Raw genomic sequence first — 27,706 nt, forward strand, 5'->3', positions numbered from 1 at the left:
GCCAGAAATGACTAATAAACACGTATTTTAAAGCTATTGACTGCTTGCAGTTACTATTTTTATTCATATTCTCCCATTTTTTCATCAAGCAAAAGGGCAGAGAAGAGTCGTTCCTAGGGTTTTTAATTGTCTTCTTTTGGGAGTAACCACTTGTGACAGTGTCTTGTCCTTGTTTCATATAAAAATCTTTTTTGATGGCAACATTCTGATAATTTCTTGCTGGGGCGGGGGTGGGGTGACTTCTCAGTTTTGCTAATAGTTTTTGAACACATTCAGATTTAAAAATAATTTTTTAACACTCTTTAGTTTCAGCATATAATTACGTTCCTTTTGTAACCCCCACTCTTGGTTTTTTGTTTTTTGTTTTTGTTTTGCTAGTACTGGCTGGATAATCGAAAATGAAGTGATTAGTTATTTATTGGACATCAGTAATGGGCCAGGTGGACAAAGCAAATGTGGAATCTTTATAGTGATATGAAGAAAAGTTGAATAGGAGTTAATCAAGTGAAGAGTTAATAGAAGTGAACCAGTATCCCAGGTATATGCAAGGATATCTGGAGGTCCTGAGATTGGGAAGAGTTTAGCTGATTGGAGGAACAAAAATAATGTCAGTGTGGCTACAATGTAGTGATTAAAGGGCATAATAACAGAATTAAGGTTAGGGTGAAGCCTTGAGGCAGATCATACAGGAAATTATAAGGGACTTTGGATTTCATTTGAAGTGTAAGCATAGGATAACCTGATCAGAAGTGTTTTCAGTTAAGGATGCTATTGCAGTAACCCAGGAGAGGGATAATGCACCACTAATGTGGTGGCAGTGGTTATGGAAAGAAGAGGATGAGTTTGTTTGTTTTGAACAAAGAGTAGAATTTAATGAGGGATGATGGAAAGAAGTGTTTCTGTTTTGGTCAGCTGGATGGGTGAAAATGTTATTTTCGGAGTTGTGTGATCAAACTCAAGGGGTTCACCACTTGAGATACATCAGATTGGACACAACCCAAGAAAATGTTGAAAACAAAGAACTTTATTACTTGTTACAAGTAAGGAAACAGATGACTCTCAAAGCCCTGTCTCTCTGTGGGGTTAGTACAGGAAGGTTTTATTCAGTGTATTAGGGGGCAGGGCAGGGAGCTCGCATAAGCACTTCAGTTCAGTTACTCATTCCTAGCATGTCAACATGCTAGTGCATACGTTGTATTTAAAAAAAAAAAAAAAAATGGTGAGGGGAGCCTGGGTGGCCCAGTTGGTTGAGCGTCTGGCTTCGGCTCAGGTCACGATCTCACGGTTTGTAAGTTCGAGCCCCGTGTCGGGCTCTGTGCTGACAGCTCAGAGCCTGGAGCCTGTTTCGGATTCTGTGTCTCCCGTTCTCTGCTCCTCCCCCACTCGTGCTCTGTCTCTCTCTCTCAAAAATAAATAAACATTAAAAAAAGTTGTTTTTTTTTTTTTTTAAAAAGCCAGCTCATACTGGCTCACATAGGGTGGCTGTCAGGTGAGACACACCCAGCAAGGGGCTCTCACGTGAAACAGCTAGTCTCCTTGGCTGAAGTGTGGGTTCTACGAAACAAAACCTATTCCTTGCTTGCTTTTGTCCCTCCCCTTCCTCTCTTCTGCTGATCGCTTTCAGCCCTGGAGGGGTCCTACCAGTTGTTTGAAAAACAAGTCTGACTTGGCCTGTTGTATTAAACCTTTTAAAGCTGAAGTTCAAGAAGTTTATATCAAGAAGACCAAATTTTAGGAGAGTTTGTCATCATCTGGATGGAGAGTTAGTGGTACGTGATGTTGGTAGAGATGGTGAAGGCATTTTGTGTACTGCCGGCAGGCTTAATTGGGATCATATATGTGTTTTATGCTCTTATGTGTTTTATGCTCTGAAGAAGGATAGTACACATATTTCTAATTCCTGGTTGCTTAATCATTGAATACACTTGAATATAAACTGTGAAGCCAGGAAAGATATGGAAGGTGAACTTTTTCATTGAGATCAAACCATTTTTTAGCAATTTAAATCCTTTTTTGAATAAGAGATATAACTAATTAGAATGAAGCCTTTCAGGGGTGTCTGGGTGGCTCGTTCCGTTGAGCATCTGACTTTTAATTTCATCTCAGGTCATGATAGCAGGGTTTTGGGATCGAGCCCTGTGTCTGGCTCTGCACTGAGCGTGGGGCCTGCTTGGGATTCTCTCTCTCTCTCTCTCTCTCTCTCTCTCTTTCTCTCTTTCTCTTTCTCTCTCTCCCCCCCTCGCCTTCCTCCCTTCCCCTTCCTCCCCCTCTGCTCCTGTCCCCTGCTTACGCTCTCTTTCTCTAAAATAAAAATATAAAAAATTGATTCCTGTAGTTTTTTTTAAATGTTTATCTATTTTTGAGAGAGGCACAGAGCATGAGTGGGGGAGGGGCAGAGAGAGAGAGAGAGAGAGGGAGACACAGACTCTGAAACAGGCTCCAGGCTCTGAGCTGTCAGCTCAGACGTGGGGCTCGAACCCGAACCGGTGAACCATGAGATCGTGACCTGAGCTGAAGTTGTATGCTTAACCGACTGAGCCACCTAGGCGCCCCATGATTCCTGTAGCTTTAAAAGAGCTTATTGTTTCTACTCTGAAAAGAACACGTGCTCATTGCCAAAAATGCCAAAAAGAAAAATACAAATAAGAAAATGAGGGGCGCCTGGGTGGCGCAGTCGGTTAAGCGTCCGACTTCAGCCAGGTCACGATCTTGCGGTCCGTGAGTTCGAGCCCCGCGTCAGGCTCTGGGCTGATGGCTCAGAGCCTGGAGCCTGTTTCCGATTCTGTGTCTCCCTCTCTCTCTGCCCCTCACCGGTTCATGCTCTGTCTCTCTCTGTCCCAAAAATAAATAAAAACGTTGAAAAAAAAAATTAAAAAATAAAAAAGAAAATGAAAAACCTTCATAATCTCATTGTGCAAAGACATATTTTAGAATACATTCTTTCGTACTTTTTACCTCTACACAAATACATGTGTATGCATGCTTTTTAAAAAGTACGTTGTAGTTTTTTAATTTTTTAACTTTTTTTTACTTTAGAGAGAGTGTATGAGCAAGAAACAGGGGCTGAGGGAGAGAGAGAGAGAGAGAGAGAGAGAGAGAGAGAGAGAGAGAGAATCTTAAACAGGTTCCACGCTCAGCACAGAGTCTGACAAGGGCTGAGTGGCATGACCCTGGGATCATGACCTGAGCCAAGATCAAGAGTTGGATGCTCAACCGACTGAGCCACCGAGGCATCCCAAGATGTAGTTTTACATTTAACAATTTTTTTCATTTAACATATTATTAATTCATTTCTGTATCAGTAACTATGGGATAAAGAGTCTAACAAGAATCTAGAGTCAAATTATCTTGGTTAGAGTATTTGCTCATATACTTGCTGAGTGACTTGAACATGCCACTGAACCTATCTAAATTCTGGATGTCTTTATCAGTTAAATAGGAAGTATAATAATAGTGTTTATATCTGTTAAAGGATTAAATGAGATTGAACATACTGAGGGTTTGGTTCAATACTATCACAGTAAAGGGAGTACCACAATAACACAAGTCAAATGAATTTTTGGGTTTCCCAGTGCATGTAAAAGTTATTTTTTTTTTTAATTTAAATTTTTTAAAATTTACATCCAAATTAGTTAGCATATAGTGCAACAGTGATTTCAGGAATAGATTCTTTAGTGCCCCTTACCCATTTAGCCCATCCCCCCCCCCACACTCCCTCCAATAACCCTCTGTTTGTTCTCCATATTTATGAGTTTCTTATGTTTTGTCCCCCTCCCTGTTTTTATATTATTTTTGTCTCCCTTCCCTTATGTTCATCTGTTTTGTCTCTTGAAATCCTCATGTGAGTGAAGTCATATGATATTTGTCTTTCTCAGACTAATTTCACTTAGCATAATACCTTCCAGTTCCATCCATGTAGTTGCAAATGGCAAGATTTCATAAAAGTTATGTTTACACTATAACCTGTTAGTTGTGCAATAATAGTATTATGTCTAAAAGCAGTGTAATACCTTAATTAAAAATACTTTATTGTTAAAAAATGCTAACCATCATCTGTGCTTTCGATGAGTCATAATCGTTTTGCTGGCTGGAGGGTCTTGCTTCACTGTTGATTGCTGCTGACTAATCACAGTAGTGGCTGCTGAAGGTGGAGATGGCTGTGGCAAATCTTAAAATGAGACACAAGGAGTGTTTGCTATATCGATGGACTCTTTCATGAATGATTTTTCTGTAACATGATACTATTTGATAGCATTTGACCCACTTAGAACTTCTTTCAGTATTGGACTGAATCCTCTCAAACCCTGCTGCTGCTTTATCAACTGAGTGTATCTTCATAGCATCTTCACCAGGTGTAGATTTCCATCTCAAGAAACCACTTTCTTTGGTCATGCATAAGAAGCAGCTCATTTATGTCAGTTTGATCGTGAGATTGCAGCCCTTCACTGCCATCTTCAGGGTCCACTTCTAGTTCTCTTGTTATTTCCACCACATCTACACTTCCTCCGGTGAAGTCTTAAACGCCTCAAAGTCAGCCATGAAGCTTGGAATCAATTTCTTCCAAACTCCGGTTAATGTTGATATTTTGACCTCTTCCTATGAAAATGTTCTGAGTGGCATCTAAAATGGTGAAGGTTTTCAGTTTACTTTGCCCAGGTCTGTAAGAGGAGTCGTGATCTATAAGCTATATAGTCTTCACAAAATGCATTTCTTAAATAATAAGACTTGAAAGTCCCAAATTGTTCCTGACCCATGGGCCACAGAATGGATGTTATATTAGCAGACATGAAAGCAGCATTAATCTAAATGGTATACTTCCAGCAGAGCTCTTGGGTCACCAAGTACATTACCTGAGCAGTAATATTTTTAAAGGAATCATGTTTTATGAACAGTAGGTCTCTTAACAGGGGGCTTAGAGTATTCAGTAAACCCTACTGTAAATAGATGTACTGTCAAACAGGCTTCCTTCCATTCATAGAGCCCAGGCAGCATGAGTTTAGCACTATTCTTAAGGGCCTAGGATTTTCAGAATGGTAAGTAAGCACAGGCTTCAACTTAAAGTCCGCTACGTTAGTTCCTAACAAGAGAGTCAGCCTGTCCTTCAAAGCTTTGAACCCAGGTGTTGACTTCCCCCCCAGCTGTGAAAGTCCTAAATGGCATCTTAGAATAGAAGGCTGTTTCCTGTATGTTTAAAATCTATTTAGTGTAGCCACCTTCATTAGTTATCTGTCTTATTTAGATTTTCTGGATAATTTGCTGCAGCTTTTACTCAGTGTTTGCTGCTTCACCCTGCACTTTCGTGTTAACAAAAATGGCTTCTTAAACCTCATGAACCAACCTCTGCTAGCTTCAGACTTTTCTTCTGCAGCTTCCTCACCTGTTTCAGCCTTCATACAAATAAGTACATTTAGGGCCTTACTCTGGATTAGGCTTTGGCTGAAGGGGGAGTGTTGTGGTTGGTTTGATTTTATATCTAGACCACTGAAACTTTCAGCAATGGGCTGTTTGGGTTTTTTATCATTTGTGTGTTCACTTGAATAGCACTCAACTTTATTTTGCTTGCACAACTTGGCAAACTGATGCAAAAGGCTTATCTTTTAGGCTATCTTGGCTTTCAACATGCTTTCCTTACCAAGCTTAATCATGTCTAGATTTTGATTGAAAGTGAAAGGTATGTGACTTTTCCTTTCACTTGAACACTAAGATGCCATTATAGGGTTATTAATTGTCCTAATTTCAATATTGTTGTGTCTCAGGGAATGGGGAAGCCCAAGGAGAGAGAAATGGGAAGGTCCCATTGGTGGAGTAATCAGAACACACACAACAGTTATTGATTAAGCTCAGTGTCTTATGTAAGTAGGATTTGTGATATCCCAAAACCATTACGGCATTAACATCAAAGATTACTAATCATAGATCACCATAACAAATATAATGAAAAAGTTTGAAGTATTGTGAGAATTACCAAAATGTGACACAGACATGAAACAAGCAAATGCTGTTGGAAAAATGGCACCAAAAGACTTGCTTGATGCAGTGCTGTCACAAACCTTAATTTATAAAAAATACAATGTTTGCGAAGTATGTTAAGTTAAAGCACAATAAAATGAGATATGCCTATATGGCATATGACATCAGCTGGGTGTCCAAGAATTCAATTCTGAAACTACTTACCCAGTGTTAGTGCAGACCCCCAAAGTTAAAGGCTCAGCCCCACAAGACTGGTCCCATTTCAGATACCAGTCACAAGTCCCAGGCCATTCATACTTCTGATCTCCCAGCTATAAATCAGGGTTTCCCAACCCCCTCCTCAGGTTTGATAATCTGCTAAAATAGCTCACAGAACTAAGAAACATACTTCACGTTTACTGGTCCATTATGAAAGAGAAATGAACAGCCAGTTGATTAAGTACACAAGGGTACAGCCAGAAGGGTCCCAAGCAAAAGATGTGGAGTGGATTACTCTTCTTCAGGGTGAATCTCTGCACTCCTTCTCACTGTTCAAGAGCTTTTATAGAGATCAATCCCCAGCCCTCCCCTCCCAGAAGCTAGGGGGGTGGGGCTAAGAGTTCCCACCTTCTACTAATTACTAGGTCTTTCAAGTGGCCAGCCCAGCCCTGAAGCTATTTAAAGACCCTAGCCTAAATCACCTCATTAGCATAAATCCAGGAGTGATCCAAAGGGTTACCTTATGAATAGTAAGACACTATACCACACATGAAATTCCAAGGGTTTTAGGAGCTCCAGGCCAAGAAATGGGAACAAAGGCCACTGCAAACTAAAATGTAAGTTCAAAGTGGCAAGCGATTTTTTCCTCTATTTTATTCTTTGACTTTTCTCTATTTTACTTTATTTATATAATTATTTAATGTAAAATTGTAAACAGAAGGAATTAGGGGTCCCTGGAAAAAGACAGACAAAGCTTTCTTCACGTAAGGCTTCCTGGCCATCTTGTGAAAGAATTTAAGAATAGCCACTATCAGGCCAGGAGATAGCCTAATCATATCAGGGACGATAAGTCGGTGTCAAAACTCCCAGTGTTCGTTCAAAAGTGAAGGCTGACCTGACTTATTTTTGAGGATCTCAACTCCTTTGAGCACTCAGATACTGGACCAACTGGAGCGAGAGAATTGATGATGCTGATCCCTTGCTGGCCCTTGTAACTCTGACCTGGACTCAGTCACCTCAAGATGACTACTGCCCCAGTTCCATGATGTATTCCCCACTGCACAAGCCTTGTCATGAATATGTATGAAACCCCAGCATAAAACTGCCCCGATTTTGTTATTCAGGGAGACACTGCTTTGGGAAGGATCCCTGGTGTGCTCCTTTGCTTGTTCCAAGTAAAACCTTTCCTTTTCCTATTCTTTGGCATGGCTGTGTATTTTGGCTTGACATTACCAAGAGGCAAACCCAGTTCTGGCTAACAAAATGTTTACACAGTACTTAGTATACATACTTTATATTTTTTCTCTATTTTATTCATATTGTATCCCAGTGCAACAATAATGCACACAGATGCCAAATAAAGATTTCTTGAGTGAATGAATAAATTAAATGGGTTCTTACCATATTGTCAGAATTGGTTGGAGAGAAACAGAGGAATAACATACAGATAAGTAAGTAGATTGTGTGTAAAGTGTGTTAGATACTAAAAGTGTCAAGAAGAGAAAATGGAGCAGTGAAAGAGAATAAGGAATATTTTTTAGGGCAGGGTTCTTGAAATTTTAAGTAGGTTGGCTGTGGAAAAGACTCAAGAAAAGATGACTTTTGGGTTAAGAACTGAAGGAAGTCAGAGAGCAAGGTAGACAGAATAAAAGCAATGCAAAGTCCTTGAAGTGAGGGCTTTGCTAGGTGTGTTCCAGAAACAGCAAGGAGGCCAGTATGTCTTGAGTAGAGAAGACGAAGGAGAACACTGTGGTAGATAAATTTCGAGAGGTAATAAAGAACAACAGAGGCTTTCTACATCCTAGTGCTTAGGACTTCTACTTGTATTGTAAGTGAGAAGAGAAGCCATTGGAGGGTTTGAGCAGAGGAGTGATGAGATCTAACTTTGTTTTTAATAGAGCAGATTCAGGGAGAGTAGGAGGGCTTTTGAAAAATCCACATATAGATGATGGTGACTTAGAACAGGATGAGAACGGGATGGTGCAGTGAGGAAGTTAAGAATAAAATTCTGCTATAGGTTTACTTTTTTCTAAGTCTGAAACATTTCATTATTTCATTTAATGGTGGTGTCATTTATTTAGCCCATTCCCTTAATGCTGGACAATTCTACCTTTCCACTGCTTTTTAAACATTTTGATGAAAATTGTCATCTGTGCACAAACAAGCACTTTTCACATTATTTCCTTAGAATAAATTATTAGAAATTAGATTGATGGGAAATTATATGTGTTTGTTTTTTAAATATTTTTGATTCATATAGCCAGAATGCTGTCTTGGAAGAATTACCAGTTTTCTTTCCACCAGCAATAAATCTGAGTATTTACATCTTTTAATATATTGTTCTGATCTACAGTGTATATTTAACTTTTTACAAATCCCAGATCCTGACAATAAGGAGAATTTTTCTTGTTTCATTTTAAAAAGCACACTACTCAATTTCAACTTTTATCTTCTCTTAGGTTACAGTTCCTCTGAGTCATCTCATCAATGCCTTCCATTCACCAAAAAACACACCTATTTCTGTCAGTGCATCAGCTTCACAAAACCAGCATCGAGATGTAGTTCCTGAGCATGAGTCTCCTGGCAATGAGGTAATAGTTTTACCCTGATTGTATGAGAAACAGCTTTTTTGATTTAGTATGTTGTAAACATGCCTGAAATGTCTACGTTTAGGCATTTGTAACAAGGTGATTTCTGTCTTCAGCTTAATCTCCTTTATGAATAAAGATGTCTAATTCTGGTTTTATTGTACATATGGAAAAGTTATGTTGTCCTATTCTTTACCATTTAATTTATTAAAAATTTCATGTGGCAGGGGTACCTACCTTGCTTAGTTGGAAGAGCATGTGATTCTTAATCTTAGGGTTGTAAGTTCGAGTCCCGCGTTGGCCATGGAGCCTACTTTAAAAAAACCAAAATCATGGGGCACCTGGGTGGCTCCGTCAGTTAAGGGTCCAACTTCAGCTCAGGTCATGATCTCAGGGTTCGTGGGTTTGGGCCCCACATTGGACTCTGTGCTGACAGCTGAGCCTGGAGCCTGCTTTGAAATCTCTCTCTCTCTTTCTCTTTCTCTCTCTCTTTCTCTCTCTCTTTCTCTCTCTCTTTCTCTCTCTCTCTCTCTCTCTCTGTCTTTCAAAAATAAAATAAAACATTAAAAAAAAATTCATGTGGAAGTGTATTTGGTATTCACTTCCTAGATTGCTAATTGTGTGATACCATTTAGATATTTTGTGTTGCTCCAGCAGTAGTAGTGAACCCACAATTAACTGACTGTAATTGCCTCCCAAGTCTCAACGAAGGTAGAATAGTAAGAAGTTACCATCTGCTGCCTTACAGGAGATTTCAGTGTAATTGAACGGTTAGAATACAGGGACCTGAAAGTGCAATGTATAAGCTACGAAACTACTTTCAGTGTTCAGAGAATTATAAAATCAGTGTTTCCTAGGATACAGGGAATTCCCAGCCGAGAAACCTTTGTGTTTACAAGGTTTATTAATTAGGTAGGTGCATGTAGTTCTGAATACATTTTTCACAGAAAACATTATACTCTGTAGTTAAATTTCCTAAAAACCTTTTTAATCCGTAAATAACTTATGTTCTTAGTCCTGATATCAGAGGCTTTGGCAAAGGGCAGATAAAATGTTCACTCTTGGAAGGGGCGGGGGGGGGGGGGGAATCAGTCTTAAGATAAAATTCTAATTAGATGAAAAATTTGTCTTCAACATCTTTATGCTTTCCTTTTATAATATTTACCTAATTCCTATTGCTTCTTCTAGGGAGTCCATTGTCTTTTCTACTGTGGTGATACCCTTCTCCTAAATTACAGTCCCAGAGAGCCTGCCTGATGAAAATACCACATGTATCAAAATTGCTGCATATAGCAATATTATGTTCATTTTAGAAATTTTGGAAAATACTGTGTAGGTAGAAGAAATAAAATTCACCTATGATCCTGTTCCCCAGAGATAATGCTGTTAACATTTTGTATTTATATCTCATGTCTCTTCTCTTGTACTTTTTTATTTTATAATTGGATCATACTGCATATGCTGATTTAGATACTGCTTTGTTAATAGTCATTATGAACTTGTTATGCCATACATTTTTTGTATTTTTAAATGACTTCAGAACATTAATTGTATGATATCCCATTATTGGATATTGTTCCCAATTTTTTGTTGCTATAAACATTACAACTTTTACTGTTTGTGTTGCTAAATCTTTGACGATTTCATTAAGTGAAATTGCTAGGTCAGGGGCTTAAAAAGTAGCTAAATTCTGGAAGCCAAGTTGAGGTTATGAGTAATGGTCTCAGATATAGAATTGGCTTCTTAATCTCTGATACGCCCTCATTAATCCTATTGTTCATCTTTAGTGAGCTTTATTACTGTATAGAACCCGTTTTCTTTCTCCTTAAGCATCCTACCTCATCTCTAATTTCATCTCTACCTTTGCTGTGCAATTGGCTTTGCTTTCATCAAGTCTTGCTCATCCAAATATACACTCTACAATACAGGTATTAGAACCTTCCTTTCAACTTCCTTCAAGCTACTGACTTACTTTCCCTTTGCTTTCAGACCTCTTGAAATAGCAGTCTGAACATGTAACTACTTGCTAAACTTCTATTCACACTGTATCTCATCATAGTTTGGCTACTACTTGTACCATTTTACAGACTTTGCTAAAGTCAGTTGATTTCCTTTGTGCTAAATGTAGGCCTCTAAAAAAAATCTGTATCTTATTCAACTTTTCCTGAGCATTTGATCTTACTGAACACTTACTGCTTTCAAAATACTCCTGGGGCGCCTGGGTGGCTCAGTCAGTTAAGTCTCCCGACTGTTGATTTCCACTCAGGTCATGATCTCAGGATTCATGAGATTGAGTCATCAGAGGCTGGTTGGGATTCTCCTTCCCTCAAAGATTCGAAATACTCCCTTGAATTGAGTGATGTTGCATTGATGATGGTGTTTTCGCTTTCTGTTTTGCTGGCTTGTCTTTTTTTGCCAGCCCCTTAAATATTTGGCGTGCATTTATCCTTGATCTAATTTTTGTTATGCACGTTCTTCTAAGTTATGTTACCCATTTTCATATCTTCACCTAACATCTAGATCTATATACTTATATATATGCTGATGACTCCCAAATATATCTCCAACCCCAAATTCTCTTTAAATCTTTGAAGTAATTTATTTAGTGCTTTGTTAAAATAACCTCCCCTCCCCCCCCCCCCCCGGAGAATTTCAGGGATCTCAAAATTAAGATGTCCAGAGCTCAGCTACTCTCAAATTCTAGTTTATTTGAGATTACAGTGGATTTAGTGCCTTTTTGTCAGGGATTCCAACCAGGAAAGAGAAACCACATAGTCAATTGAGCAGTAAAAGTTTAATGTAAAAAATTAGTGTAATTTTGTAGTTTAATATTTTTAAAACCCTATTTTTATATGGGATGGGAGTAACTAGGGGTTGGCTAATAATAAGTAAACTCTAAAATATACAGGACAAGCAGATTTAAGGTGTGGCTAATACTCCTAGGACTGAGATAGAGCATCATGGGAAGAGTTCTCCACCCACAGGCTGCTGTCCTGACCTTGTTGGAAGAGGGCATGGCCTTGGCTCACTGAATGGCAGAGGAAGTCACTGGTGTCATGCTAGCTGCACTTGATGGAAGTTGCCATCTAGGCAGGGAAAGCTGTTCATGGGGATGTCTCTTACTGAAAAAGCTGCAAGGTACTGTACTGCTGGCCACTGTTTACTGTAGGAGCCAAGTTTTGGAGAAGCTATACAAGTGGCCGCCAGATCCTAGAGAAACAATGGGTGTTACAGACAGGAGCCTGCTGAATGAGCACACTGGATCCAGGGACAAAAACACTCCTACAGTGTCTCCAGTGGTCTCCACTGACAAAGCTTCACATTGTCCCAGATGGCAAAGAAAAAATATTTAAAGAGCCCAGGTCATTGTTCATGGAGCCGAAAAAGGATGAAGAGGAGTTAGGAGACAGTAAAATGATAACTAGCACATCCATCCAGAACCCTTCTCCCTCTCAATCATTATACTTCATTGGTTTCTCCAAGTATCTATTATTTATGATTGTTATTTCCATCTTTAGTTAGAGCTTGGTTCAGGCACATACCATTTTTCTCTTGTTCCATCAGCCTTTCTTCAATTCTTTTCTCCATCAGCCTTTTCTTACCCAGTTTATTATCTTTATCTTCTATTTTCTTGGTATAAAACAAAATTAATCATATTAGCTATAGAATTAAATTCAGACAAGGCTCTTTACAACTTGACCATAACCTGTCTGTCTTCCTTCCTTCCTTCCTCTCTTTCTTTCTCTTTCTCTTTTTTCTTTTTCTTTTTCTTTTTTTTTTTTTTTTCTTAAAAAGATTTTAAGTACAGCCCTGAGATCAACAGTTACATGCTCCACCAACTGAGCCAGCCAGGTGCCCCATAGCCCATCTTTCTAGTTCATTCTTCCATCACTGATCTTTGGACTACACCTCAAACATCCAGGCCCTTTTATGGTAGTTTGTTTGCCCTTTACCCCAAGACTCACCATCATTTTGCAAATTAGGTGTTAACCTCAGTGAAGCTTATGTGACTTAGGAAATTGGTACTCTGTGTTTTCTTACTACTTTTTGTTTTAAAAGTCTCTGTAAAGCAGTTACTATGTTGTATGATAATTGCTATGTTTATATGCATCTTATTTCTCTTTACATTCCAGGGACCTGACAGCCAATAAGTAAGGGAAATAATTTTAAGTTAAGAATCTCCACTTCCCTTTTGAAGTTTTTGTATTGTAAATAGACTTTTTGGCTTCCCGTTTTTTAAAAGGTGACTTTTGAAAAGTAGCTTTTGAGTATTGTAGTCCTTTTGTTTTCATTGTAATAATATCCTTTATGTTGTATAGCTTTTAGTAGTTTAAAGAGCACTTTTTTTTAAGTTAATTTTTGAGAGAGCAAGCGTGGGCATGTGAGCAGGGAAGGGGCAGAGAGAGAGAATTGCAAGCAGACTGCATGCTGTCAGTGCAAAGCCTGATGCAGGGCTCGATCTCATGAACTATGAGATCATGACCTGAGCTGAAATCAAGAGTTGGATGCTTAACAGATGGAGAACAGACACATAAGAAAATGCTCAACATCACTCATCATCAGGGAAATACAAATCAAAACCACAATGAGATACCACCTTACACCTGTCAGAATGGCTAACATTAACAACTCAGGCAACAACAGATGTTGGCAAGGGTGTGGCGAAAAAGGATCTCTTTTGCCCTGCTGGTGGGAATGCAAACTGTTGCAGCCACTCTGGAAAACAGTATGGAGGTTCCTCAAAAAATTAAAAATAGAACTACTCTACGACCCAGAAATTGCACTACTAGGTATTTAACCAAGAGATACAGGTGTGCTGTTTCAAAGGGGCACACACACCCTAATGTTTATAGCTGTGCTGTTGACAATAGCCAAACTATGGAAAGAGCTCAAATGTTCATTAACGGATGAATGGATAAAGAAGATGAAGAAGATGTGGTATATGGTATACACACACTGGAGTATTGGCAATCAAAAAGAATGAAATCTTGCCATTTGCAACTATGTGGATAGAACTGGAGGGTTATTATGCTAAGCAAAATTAGAGACAAATATATGACTTCACCCATATGAGGAATTTAAGATACTAAAGAGATGAACATAAGGGAAGGGAAGCAAAAAGAATATAAAAACAGGGAGGGGGACAAAACCTAAGAGACTCTTAAATATAGAGAGCAAACAGAGGGTTGCTGGCTGGCTTGTGGGAGGGGGGATGAGCTAAATGGGTAAGGGGCACTAAGGAATCTACTCCTGAAATCGTTGTTGCCCTGTATGCTAACTAACTTGGATGTAAATTAAACAATTAAAAAAAAAAAAGAGTTGGATGCTGAACTGGCTGAGCCACCCAGGGGCCCCAGTAGTTTAAAGAGCACGTTTAAATATTTTCCTTCATCATGCCTTTGACTATCTTCCTATGTATGTTAGGATATGTCAGATGACCAAGGCATGATCTTTTTCTGTTCATCCATACCATCTTGTGAAGTAGGCATATTTCGTCGTCATTTTACTAATGAGGAAATGGATTCTAAGAATATGAATGACTTGTCAGGGCGCCTGGGTGGCTCAGTTGGTTAAGCATCCAACCTTGGCTCAGGTCATGATCTTTCAGTTCGTGAGTTCAAGCCCCGACTTGGGCTCTGTGACAGCTCAGAGCCTGAAGCCTGCTTCAGATTCTGTGTCTTCCTCTCTCTTTGCCGCTCCCCTGCTCGTGTGCTGTATGTCTCTCTCTCAAAAATATGAAAAAAAGGGGCGCCTGGGTGGTGCAGTCGGTTAAGCGTCCGACTTCAGCCAGGTCACGATCTCGCGGTCCGTGAGTTTGAGCCCCACGTCAGGCTCTGGGTTGATGGCTCAGAGCCTGGAGCCTGTTTCCGATTCTGTGTCTCCCTCTCTCTCTGACCCTCCCCTGTTCATGCTCTGTCTCTCTCTGTCCCAAAAATAAATAAACATTGAAAAAAAAATTAAAAAAAAATATGAAAAAAATTAAAAAGGAATATGAATGACTTGTTACACAGCTAGTAAGTGACAAACCCCTGGACATCAATCCAGAGCTATATAATCCATCGGTCTAACTTTATTTTTTGTGCATGCAACTTTATGTATCTAACTTCACCTCAGTCATCAGAAGCTGATACTTGGGCTATTTATTTTTGCTTTCCTTGCTTGAACTTTCAGGTGTCTGAGGCTTGTAATTGTTACTTGTCTTTAATGTCTGCTTGACAGTTTCCATGGACAAGAAAATAACTCCTATCCAATCTGTAGTTAGTTTAGAACTGTTGTAATGTGACTTTATTTTCTTGCCTGGTTTTCATACATTTTTCACTTTGTTCATTGTCCCTCCTTATTAGAAGTTAGATATGGGTAACTATAGAACTTCTCAGTTCGAAGAAGGATCTCGGCAATGAGGCCAGAGGAGTGAGATGTCCTCTGGTAACGGCATACTCTTTTTTTTTTTTTTTTTTTAAATCAAATGGGCTTTTGTTTATTAGAGACTGGAGGAGGCTTTAAATGTCCATAACTTCACAATACTATTGGAAATGTGATATTTTTAACCTTTGTCAAACTTCATGTGACTGACCTCCATAAAGCTAGAACTATAAAAATATTTGTACCAATATAGTTTTTAAATATGAGAAAAGAGGAATCAATATATTTGTTACATTTAAAAAATTCATATTATTTCAACTGATAAGAACTCTTTGGTTAAATATCTTGATGATAATGCAGTCTTGGTTGACTCAATCCTTTACAGCCTGTACTGAATTTAAGAGACCTTGGATTATCTGAATTAAAAATTGGACAGATTGATCAACTGGTAGACAATCTACTTCCTGGATTTTGTAAAGGCAAGAGCGTTTCTTCCCATTGGCATACATCTCATGTCTCTGCACAGTCCTTCTTTGAAAATAAATATGGTAAGTTAGTCTGTTTCTTGTTCCAATTTAAGTAAGTGGTCGTAGTTATTAATAATTTAACAGGTAGCATGTATTCATTTTTAAAGTTGTTTGTTTATTTATTTATTTTGAGAGAGAGTGTGAACAGGGGAGGGGCGGGGGAGAGAATACCAAGCAGACTCCACGCTGTTAGTGCAGAGTCCTATGCAGGGCTCCAACCCACGAAACCGTGAGATCATGACCTGAGCAGAAACCGAGAGTAGGACACTTAACTGACTAAGCCACCCAAGCGCCCAACAGATAGCATTTGTTAATGTTTACTGTGTGTCAAGTTCTTTCCTGAGTTCATTTGTTCTTTCTTTTATAACTTTTCATACTGGAATAATTTTAGATTTATAGAAAATCTGCAAAACAGTACTGAGTTTCTATGTATCCTTCAACTGCCTTCCCCTAATGTTAACTGCTTACTTAACCATGGTGCATTTGTCAAAACTGAGAAATGAACATTGGTACGGTACTTTTAACTATAGACTGTATTTAGACTTTACCAAATAAAGTTTAATTTTACTAAATGACTGGTTTTTCCATTAGGGTTCTTTATTTGTCCCAAGATGTAATATAGCATACAAAACAGATTTTAGAATAGTGGAGTATTGTTTTAATATTAGGTGACAAACCTTTACTGGATTCCAGGTACTGTACTAATTTCTGAAAATACATTGAAGAAATAGTCCTGGTCCCCTTGTTTTATAGAATGTCTGTATATTTTCTTATTTAAATCTTGTAACAATCTGTTATTATAATGAGTGGGTAGTTTGTTAAAAGGATTTCCACTTCATAAATTTCTTTTTGGTTGATACTTGAACAGTGAATGTTAGACCTTATCAAAATACTTGTTTTAGGGTCACCTGGATGGCTCAATTGGTTAAGCATCTGACTCTTGACTTCAGCTCAGGTCATGATCTCAGTGTTCATGAGATTGAGCCCCATGTCGGGCTCTGTGCTGACAACGTGGAGCCTACTTGGTATTCATAGTCTCCTTCTCTCTCTCTCTCTCTCTCTCTCTCTCTCTCTCTCTCCCTCCTTCCCTCCCTCCCTCCCCACCCGCCCCTCTCTGCCCGTCCCTTCTCTGTTCCCTCTTTCTATCAAAATAAATTTTAAAAACTTGAAAAAAATACTTGTTTTATATTGATGAAAGAACATATTTTTAAAAATCAGTACAAATTATAACACAAAAGAGCAGGTTTAAATAGTTTTGTGATAAAGGATTGATTTGAAGCTGTACATTGTATACACTTAATTCATTTACTAATTTTTCATTGTTTTGCCTTTATTTCATATAAGAGTTGTGAGAAAAAGGTGACGTTTTGGAGCCTGGGGGCTTGGACTAACAATCTATCCTACCTCCTTCCTGAGAGAAGTCTTGAAGCTTAGTGGTTAAGGGTGAGGAGTAGACCAGGATCAAACTCAGTCCTGAGACTGAGGAGCTGTGGCATTTCCCTTATTCCTCTAAATTGCTGTTTTCTCATGTGAAGCCTGGGGAAAAACTCCTTATCTCACTGTGTAGGATCAAATGAAATAATGAAAGTAGTTTACTTAGCCCAAACTACTTTATTCCTTGGCCCATAGTAAGTGTCCAGTAGAGTTAAATTTTTGTTACTATCATTGATGTATAGTAGTAGTATTATTACTATTGCTCTTTTGGCCTGTGTATTTACATTTCCTTTTAAAGTTGTGCCTCTTCCTGCCAGCTGTTTCTTGGCTTAGGCAGACAGAGGTATTAAGAAGGAGTTTGTTGATGTGACTATAGGATTCCTAGAAAAATCCCTGAACTCTTAATTGGGATATTGGGATAGATAAGAATCTGTTTCAATCGATGCTGTTTACTTTTTCCCTAGGCTCATGGATGTTAAGTAGGATGGGGCCCATTAGTCAACAGTAGGAGTTCCAAGGATCGCCAGAGTTTATGGCTTCCAGCTGTGGAAGGAACTGTCTTTGTACCCAGTGACCTGAAGCTTTGAGAGAGAAAGAGTACCGTGCTTCTGGTTTACAGTGTTTACTCATCACATTATTCATCTGAGTGTTTGAAATTGTCTCTAGGAAATAGCAGTTCTTTTCTCTACGTGCTTTTGACTAACAGTAACTTTAGCTAAACATACATACCTTTTCCCTTTTGGTTTGAGTTTAATTTTATTGGCAGCCAGGGTCATCTACCAGATAAAAAAGATAACCTAAGGGACAAGTGATAGACAGGATAGTGATGAAGAACTGTAATTAGATTAGTAGTGCTCTTAGAAACTCATACAAGCAGAGCCATATGAACAAATAAAAGGCTAAACTCATATTTTTATATTTCTAATATTTGGTAAAATTACTATAGTTCATGACTTCTTTTAGCTTGGTAACTAGAAAATTTGCTTTTTTCAATTTTCCTCCAGGTTACTTAGATATGTTTAGTACTTTACGTTCCTCTTGCCTGTATAGACAACATTCAAGAACTCTTAAAAGTATTTGTTCAGATCTTCAGTACTGGCCAGGTATGAAGCACCTGTATTTATTTTGAAAAACATAGTAGATTTATTCAATGGATTCTGATTTGTCTTTCTTAATCATATTAATGTTTATAAGCATTCATTTGTAGCTCACAATAAACTGATAGAGTATTTGGAATCAGTTAATTTGGGTATGTCCAGTATTTTTAATCTGGAAAATACATAATAGCTGAATTTTTAATGTGAGTGATAAGTGCCACAATAAATCAACCTCTAGGGAACTTATCTACAGCTTTAAAATAATTAATAAGCACATTTGTTTACTTCCATATTTTTAAAATTTCATTTTCAAAATTGTTTCAATCCATTACAATGACAAAAAACAAATTTAATGAGGAAAAAGGGCAGCAGCAGAGGGGTTTCGTCCGTGGACCAGAAATTTGAGGACTTTCCATAGGGTATAAAATAGATGACCTCACATTGATAGCAAAATCAAATATGCATGTATTTATATTGATTTAATACCAGACACTAGTGGTTAAGTGTCAGGTGACAGTGATAATTATAAATGAAAACAACATATGTTACCTACCTTCATGGAACTTAGAATAGAGTGACACGAAATAGGTGTGTGCTGTTATTTCTAGTAGAATTTAGGAAAAACCCCAATTTCCAAGTCAATAATTGTGGGCTCTGGGATGATTCATAAACAGTTGAATCGAAAGATTCCCCAAAATGGGCCAGTCCCAGAAAGGGCTTGCAACTTTTAGGCTATAATTGGCAAAAGACACTTTTGTAATAAAGGGTGTGTGTGTGTGTGTGTGTGTGTGTGTGTGTGTGTGTGTGTGTAGAGAAGTCTGTCTCTGAAGATTGTGTTTGAGCATTGATGCCAAGGAGAGAAATAATGGACTTGAGTCATGCACTAAGGGTATCCTGCTCATTCATTAAAAGTCCATGTTTCATAGTATAAAGGCATTTACTACCTTGGTAGTTTTAAGAAAACCTCTATTTACAATCAGTACCAATCACTGTATTCCCTTTACAATTACAAATGGATCAGCAAGAATCTCCACATGTTTGAGGAAAACTTATAGCATGAAAGAGATACCAAGTAGGGCACAGAGACCAGTAATCCTCTGAAGAAATGGTTAATGCAAAAGACAGAAGAATACTTAAGAAGGATGATACATTTTTAAATATTCATGGAAGACTTCTAAAAACTGAGCATGTATTAAAGTATGAAAAAATATCTTAATAAATTTTCAAAAAGTTAGTAACTCACAGGTCAGGTTCTCTGATCATATGATAAAATGGAAATCATATAACAGGATACCTTAAAAGTTCCTAAAACAAAATTTCCTAACTATGGAAATTTAAAAATACTTTTCTAAATGTCTTGTGGCTAAAGGGAAAGAAAAACAAATTATAGACAATTAGTAATGAACCACAAGAAAAATCAACATATCAAAATCTTTGAAGACCTGTTGATGCTGAGTGCATCGTATAATTTATTAGGAAATAAGAAAGATGGAAGCTAAATTGATGAAACAATCATTCTGAGAATTTCTTTAAACGAATGTGAGAAATTGAAAAGTATAAAACATGAAATGAATACAACATCCAGGGGGTTTTAATTAAATGAAGAACAAATTTGAGAAAAAAAAAAAGAATGGTCTGATTAAAAACAATGAGAAAATAATGTTAGAAGTGAAAAGTGGTAACAGCCACAGATAATGAAGATTTTAAACTTTTAAGAGTGTGTATAAATAAAAATATGTTGAAAAAATATCCAAGTTATAAATTAGCAGTATTGACCCAAGAAAAAAGATAAGACAATAACTATAAAATTTGAAAGAGTATTTTTCAAATATAATCCCACTGCCCCAGAGGAGGTAGGCTCAGATGGTTTTATGGTTGTGTTCTGTTTTCCAGGATCACCAGTTTCCTATTCTTTATAACTTTCTTAATAAAGAAAAAGGTAGAATAGGCTTCCCTGTTTATTCCACAAGATTGCAGATACTAAAATGTTAGCATAAAAAAGAATCCAATAGATCGATTTCACTTAATAATGTAAATACAGAAATCCTAAATAAAATCTGAAAAAGCAAGTACAGAAATTGCTATCAATATGATTGAGGAATACAAAAGTGATTCAATATTAGGAAGTATGTTAATTTATCATGTTAATTGATTAGAGAAGAAAAACTATTATTTTAGTGTATGAAAAAGACATGTAATATATTTTAATTGTTACACTTCTAGAATGTTGTAGAAAGCTAGAATAGAAAGTAAGTTTAAGGGAAGGGCAAAATTTGATTGTTTTTGCTTACCAGGTAAGATGCTTGCTTACTAGGAAACTTAAGAAAATCACCTGAAAAGCTACTCTGGTATCATATGAGATAAATGTCTCAAAATCAAGATCTTATATTCTAGCAGTAGGTTTTATTTATAGTTTTCTTCAAACCCAGTAAATCTTTTATCCTGACAGAAATATTCAACATAATGTACACATGCATATGTATATACGTTGCCTGTGAAACTTTACTGAAGGAATCAAAGAGCTGAGTAAAATAAAATGAAAGAATGCCACAATCCTCTTTGAAAGGATTTTGTACTGTGACAGTTTTAATGTATGCCCAAATTTATTAATTCAGTGCAACCCCAATCAAAACCCTAAACACTTGCTATGAAAACCGAGAAGTTGATTTTAAACTTGGGCTTAGTAAAATGGGGTGCCTGGCTGGCTCAATCAGTAGAACATCCAACTCTTGATCTTGGGGTCATGAGTTCAAGAGATCACTTATAAATAAATAAAATAAACAAATGTGGGCCTAAACAAAAGGGGAATCGGATCCCCCCCTGCTTTTTTTTAAAATAAGTTCCAAATAGGCAAAGGTCTGAACAAAAGAATTTAAAAGTCAGTAGATTCCTTTTAAAATCATAGTTCAGGGATGAGGCTCTCCAATCAAAACACAGTAACACAGTGCAGAAAACAAAAAATTAAAAGATAAGACTACATTAACTTTATAAAGTGTTACATCAAAAGACAAAGACATTAAAATAAATATTTCAAATATACATGACCTCAAGTTACTAAATATAACATGCATTCTTTTACAAATGAAAATGGGAAGGGTCATGAGTGATCAATTTGCTAAAGAAATAAAATATTCAATGAAAGAAAAAAATTGTTTCTAAGTTTCCCCCATAATCTTAAATGCAGATTGAAACAAGACCCTACTTTTTGCTTATCACACTTGTACAAATTAAAAACATTTATATTAACCTGGGTTGCACAGGATGTGGAGAAAAGGATACTCCTATTCATTGGTGGGTATATAAATCCATAACAGCCTTCTAGAGAGCAATTTCTTAGTGTTAAATAATTCACACCTCACAGCTTCACATTAAGAATTTAGCCTACATTTGCTGAAAGATGATATGTACAAGAATTATAACTGCACCATTTTTAGCAATAAGAAAACAGGAAACAACTGTCCATAGTAGAAAAGTAGTAGAATATTCAAATTGCTATACACTGAAAATTAGAAGAATGTTAACAGCCATTAAATTGAATGCATTGTCTGACCTGTTCTGAAAAATGTCCATGATACAGTGTTAAGTGAAAGAAGACAAAAAATTATACACTATTTTTATAGAAAGAGCATGTGTTAAAATACATACAAGCGTAGTCATGAAATTGTTGAGTGGTTACTTCTGGGAAGTGGGATTGGGGTTTGAGGAATTAGACATTGACTTGTGTTTGATACTCATCAGTGGGTTTGTTTTTTTTTTTTTTAACATTTTAAAACTCTCAAGAAATTGTAAACTTAACTTACAGATTAAACCCATTTTGATGACCTTAATTACTAGTATAGTGAAGCGTCAGGCAAAGAACTATGTTAAAAAATGAGATAGTAAACTAAGATATATAGGCTTGGTGTTAGTTTCAAATCTTAGGCATTTTCCTTATAAAAATTTACAATGAGATACTATTTAAAAATTTAAATGTAGTACTATTCTGTTCAGTTTTCTTACAGTCTCGGGGTTTTAAAACTTTGAAATCAAGAACACGGCGTCTACAGTCCACCTCTGAAAGATTGGCAGAAACACAGCATATAGCGCCATCATTTGTAAAGGTAATTAGAACTCTTTTTGTTGTTTGAAAAAGCAATACATTTCAAATTATTAAAATGAGAACCTTCATTATCTGATTTCTTTTATTGGCCAACTGATTTTCTAAAGGATTAATAACCTGTGTTAAGTCATTATACTTACATCTTTTCTCAGGGCCAGTCATGTCTCTCCATTGGCCTGTTAGACATCTCCCTTTGTCCTTTTTCCTACCAACCTACACCTGCTTGTGTGTTCTCTGTGTTCATGAATAGCATCCACCCAAGCTAGAAACCTGATGATCAACTTTGATTTATTCATCTCTCTCCTCTCACGCCCATTAATCACTAAAGTCCAATTGATCCAGCCTCTTAAATACTTCTTAGGTCTGTTTCTTTTCATCCCCAATTCCACTGCATAGATAGACTTTAACAATTTTTGCCCAAGTGACTCAAATATACATGTATTTAATCGCCTTGTCTTTAGTTTTGCTACCTTCAGTTTAGACTCCAGACTGCCACCCTCCCACCAATCTGTCTAAAATGTATTAATATAATAATTGTATTCCTCTGCTTTATTGTCAGATTCTTGCCATAGTACACAGGGCATTTCATCTTTTGGCCCCTGCCTACTACTTTTCTGTTCTCATCTTTCATTATGGCATCCCCTCTGAACCTCTATCCTGCTCCTCTCATGCATTTTTAAGTCCTGTTACACAAGGTTGCATGTAGTTCTTGAGCACTGAAGGCTGTTATTTAATGACTCTGTCAACTTATTTATGCTTTGTGTTGCCTGTGGTTTAGAAATCCCTTTGTAGGGGTGCTGGGTGGCTTAGTTGGTCAAGCACCCAACTTTGGCTTGGGTCATGATCTCTTGGTTCGTGAGCTTGAGCCCTGCATCGGGCTCATTGCCCTCAGGGCAGAGCCCACTTCAGATCCTCTGTTCCTCTTTCTCTGTACTCCCCACCCCCAGTTTCTCAAAAGTAAAAATAAAATGTTAAAAATTTAGAAATCCTGTTCTCTGTAATGCCTTTCCTGACTTCCTGAGGTAACATTTATTTTACCAGACCTAGAACTTCTAACATAATAACAGAATGATTTAAAAAATTGATTATTTGTGTATCTCTCCTCACTAGTCTGAGAACATTCAGATCATTCGTTATTTATCTTTACATTTTCAGAACTTCTATAAGGCCAAGTATATAAAAGATGCTCAGTAAACATTTAATAAATTGATGAGGTTTTTCCTCTACTAGAGATAAAGGAGTGTGAACATCAAACCATTAGAACCCTAAGTCCACCTGTGACCTGTTTGTTGTTTTCACTATAGTGTCCTTTTTTGTTTGTTTGTTTGTTCGTTTGTTTTTGGGAGTGAAGAGAGTGTGAGCAGGGGCAGAGAGAAAAGGAGACACAGAATCCGAAGCAGGCTCCAGGCTCCAAGCTGTCAGCACCAAGCCTGATGCTGGGTTTGAACCCACAAACCGTGAGATCATGACCTGGGCCAAAGTTGAACGTTTAACTGACTGAGCCACCCAGGTGCCCCTCAGTATAGTGTTCTTACAGAGAGTTTCTTGACCTGAATTGATTGATGCAAGTGTAAGGTCCAAAGTTAGTTTTCTAGCCATTGATGAAGTAATTTATTGTTGAGTATTACTGTAATTCTTCACACAGACAGTAAAAATTAGAATTTCTAGACTCTTTGAATATTTTTGTGAGTTGTGATTATATTTTGGGAGTGTGTTATCTATATAGTCAATCAATACTGATGTGTTGTTTGTGTACTTAGGGGTTCCTTTTGCGGGACAGAGGATCAGATGTTGAGAGTTTGGACAAACTCATGAAGACCAAAAATATACCCGAAGCTCACCAAGATGCGTTTAAAACTGGTTTTGCAGAGGGTTTTCTGAAAGCGCAAGCACTAACACAAAAAACCAATGGTAAGTTGATTTGACCCCATTCATATTTGGGTAGATACCTAAAAGGAAGTCATAGTCCTGTATTTAAGTGATTATAAATCTTTTTTCTAACAATTACCACTTTTTCACTGCTTATATTCTGTTATATTTGTAATGTAAGCTGTGTCAAAATGGAAATATCTGTGGACTCTTTGCCTTGTTTTGAGAACCTATGTCAAGGACAGAAGCCTGAGTGGCTTCGTGAGGTTTTGCTGACAGGGTGCTGAAAGGAAATCATGGCAGTTATACAAAAGCATGCCACGTTCCAAAACCTTATGTGATGAAATATGGTTTCCATCAGTAACCTAATATTTGCCTTTTGTCAAGCTGTCCTTTCTCATTGATGTCATTTAAGGCTTTTTTTTTTTTTCTCCTTGCAGATTCTCTAAGACGAACTCGTCTGATTCTCTTCGTTCTGTTGCTGTTTGGCATTTATGGACTCTTAAAAAACCCATTTTTATCTGGTAATGGCTCTTTGAATTTTTCTGACTTTTTTTTAATCTTTTAAATACTTGATTTTTTTTTTTTTTTTTTTTTTGTAGTTAATATGCCTAAGACTTAGGAGTGAGAAAACATGTATAGTTCTAGTGTCTAGGCCCCTCGTTCCTACGAGTCAACACTTTACAGATTGGGTCAATTTGAGATTGTTTCTTTTGTGTTGAAGTAGAAAAGTTTTAATCTGTTATGATTATATGCCATTTGCATTGTCAGAGGGCCTACCATATTTACATTGCTTTGTGGATTACAGGAAAAGTTCCTTCAGACACTGTACAAATTTCAACTTTGACTTGTTTTGGGTAAAGAACATTTTGTTAAAATTTTAAGGTTTATGTTATATCAAAAATGTTAGATTAACTTCTATTAGTGGTTAGTTTTCCACATTTTTAGAAAATTATACCTGTCCAATTATAAAATTTAAAAAACATGTATTAGAATTTTATAATCACAATACAAATGAAATAGTTCTTTATTTCAAAGACAATAAATTTATGAAAAATTACATATTACTAAACATCAGTTTAAATGAGTGCCATATTTTCTGGGGTTGCCAAGTCTAAAATGAAATGTCAGTTGTAGGTGCTTCCGCTTGCTTTTTCAACTATTCAGTTTTTACCCTGTGTTCTCTGTGTTCTTTATGTTTGATTACCTTGAGAGAAAAAAACTGATGTACAGTTAAGAATATTAGTTGACCTGGATCAGGAATTCATCCCAGGACTTGCATGTAACCCCAGATATTTTAAGTTTTTTGTGGCATCAAACCTGAGATGAGATTTTAAGATCCAGGAATATTCTTTTTATATCTAGAGTCACCTTCTCTTATCTCCTTATTTTCAAAACAGAACCATTACAGGGACACTAGGTGATAACGGAAGAGTAGGAAAAGGTCTGATTATTCCTTTATGTTTCTTAATTTCTTTTTTTCCCTTAATTTCTTATGTTAAATAAAACATATATTAAAATATGAAGTGCATTGCCGTTGAGTAATTAATTTCTTATAAGGTTCAAGTGGGTTCAACTACAAATTTATTTGCCTTATTTATTAAGTCCATCTATATAGATTCTTTTTTTAAAAAACTGTATTTACTTAGAGAGCATGCATGCACGGGCGTGCGGATGTGGGGGAGAGGCAGAGAGAGTGAAAGAGAATCCCAAGCAGGTCCTGTGCTGTCAGCACAGAGCCAGACCCAGTGCTCGAACCAGTGAACCTTGAGATTATGACCTAAGTTGAAACCAGGAGTTGGATGCTGAAGTGACTGGGCCACCCAGACACCCCATAGATTTTTTATTTCAATGTTTATGTTTTAATTTTAGAGAGAGAGAGAGTGTGAGTGAGTGGGGGAGGGGCAGAGAGAGAGGGAGAGAGAATCCGAAGCAGGCTCCTTAGTGTCATCACAGAGCCCAACGTGGGGCTTGAACTCAGAAACTGTGAGATCATGGCCTGAGGCAAAGTCAGACGCTTAACCAACTGAGCCACCCAGGCGCCCCGGACCCCACAGATTCTTAAATAAACAATTTAGTGGCTAAAACTATTAGTGTCCATTCTAGAATTTCTATATTATATTTACTCTCCCGACTCGTATATTCTTGATATGTTAAGTGTTTTCTCGTTAACTGTATTTTTACCTACTGACTTTTTTGCATCTAAATTTGTCTTTTTTAAATTTTTTTTTTTTAATGTTTATTTATTTTTGAGACAGAGAGAGACAGAGCATGAACAGGGGAGGGTCAGAGAGAGGGAGACACAGAATCTGAAACAGGCTCCAGGCTCCGAGCTGTCAGCACAGAGCCCGACACGGGGCTCGAACTCGCGGACCGCAAGATCACAACCTGAGCCGAAGTCGGACGCTTAACCGACTGAGCCACCCACGCGCCCTTAAATTTCTGTCTTAAAGACAATATTTTTGTCTTCTTCTGAGGAAATTAGAAATTACCTTTTACTCATTTATATGTTTAGTATGAAAGCTTAACCAAGGGGGAGAGGTTTAAGAAAGCTTTGTAATAAATAGTTCCTTATAGTTGATCTTACGTATTTTACTGTTCTTCCAAACTTTCACTGTTTTTTTAAAATTATTAGTAGTATTTTTAAAGTTTATTTCAAGAGAGAGAGAGAATCAGCAGAGAAGGGTTGGGGGAGGGTTGGACAGAGGATCCGAAGCTCTGCACTGACAGCAGAGAGCCTGAAGTGGGGCTCAAACCCATGAACTGTGAGATCATGACCTGGGCAAAAGTCCGACGCTTAACTGACTGAGCCGCCCAGGCACACCTCACTGTGTTTCTTATACTTGATGATGTCATTAATGATCTATCATCCGAGGGCAAGTAACAGTTGCCAGAGGAAGGAGGCTACATCAAAAGTGAAATAATCTCTTTTAAGGTTCGCCTTCTTAAAAAAAATGCTAGTGCCAGTTTTTAATGCTAGGTTTAAGGCAGTGTATTCATGGTGTACATCTCTGACCAGTTGTAGCAGGATAATTTAATGTTAAAAATGCAAACTCTTGGGCCTTTTACTAAATCTGCAAATCAGAAGTTCTGGGCCATGGTCTGGGAACTTGCATTAACACCTTTCTCAAGTGACTTTTATGCACAGTAGAGTTTGAAAATGATTGGTTTAAATCTCTGTTATGAGATATTATAGGAGAAGAGGGAAATACTATTTCATTTTAATTGGAAGGTACAAAGATAGTTTAATGAGGGTCATTGATTCCTTGAACACGGCCTAGAAATCCAGTAGACCTAGTTTCTGTACTTCACTGTGAATTAATGAATGTGAATTTAGATGTAATTTTTCTGGGCTTTCTTAAATCTGAAAAACAAGGTGGTTGGAATTTTATAAATCTATCAGAGATATAAGCATTTCTTTTCTTCTCTTTAGTCCGCTTCCGGACAACAACAGGGCTTGATTCTGCAGTAGATCCTGTCCAGATGAAAAATGTCACCTTTGAACACGTTAAAGGAGTAAGTTAAGAAGTTTACTTTGCTTTCTTCGAATATTATCTAATT

The 27,706-nt window shown here is 37.3% G+C and overlaps 1 protein-coding gene across 1 annotated transcript in view; it reads left to right on the plus strand.

The window, feature by feature from the left end:
* The window catches only part of YME1L1 (YME1 like 1 ATPase), a 50,464-nt gene that overhangs the window by 717 nt on the left and 22,041 nt on the right, over nt 1–27,706 (plus strand). The window contains exons 2-8 of the mRNA XM_045466167.1: nt 8,628–8,759; nt 15,505–15,667; nt 18,085–18,183; nt 22,168–22,277; nt 24,037–24,187; nt 24,586–24,669; nt 27,579–27,661. Coding sequence (XP_045322123.1) covers nt 8,628–8,759; nt 15,505–15,667; nt 18,085–18,183; nt 22,168–22,277; nt 24,037–24,187; nt 24,586–24,669; nt 27,579–27,661 — 822 coding nt within the window. The remainder of the gene's footprint in view (nt 1–8,627; nt 8,760–15,504; nt 15,668–18,084; nt 18,184–22,167; nt 22,278–24,036; nt 24,188–24,585; nt 24,670–27,578; nt 27,662–27,706) is intronic.

Source organism: Leopardus geoffroyi, chromosome B4 (genome assembly GCF_018350155.1).
Source record: "Leopardus geoffroyi isolate Oge1 chromosome B4, O.geoffroyi_Oge1_pat1.0, whole genome shotgun sequence".
NCBI classification, from domain to species: domain Eukaryota; kingdom Metazoa; phylum Chordata; class Mammalia; order Carnivora; family Felidae; genus Leopardus; species Leopardus geoffroyi.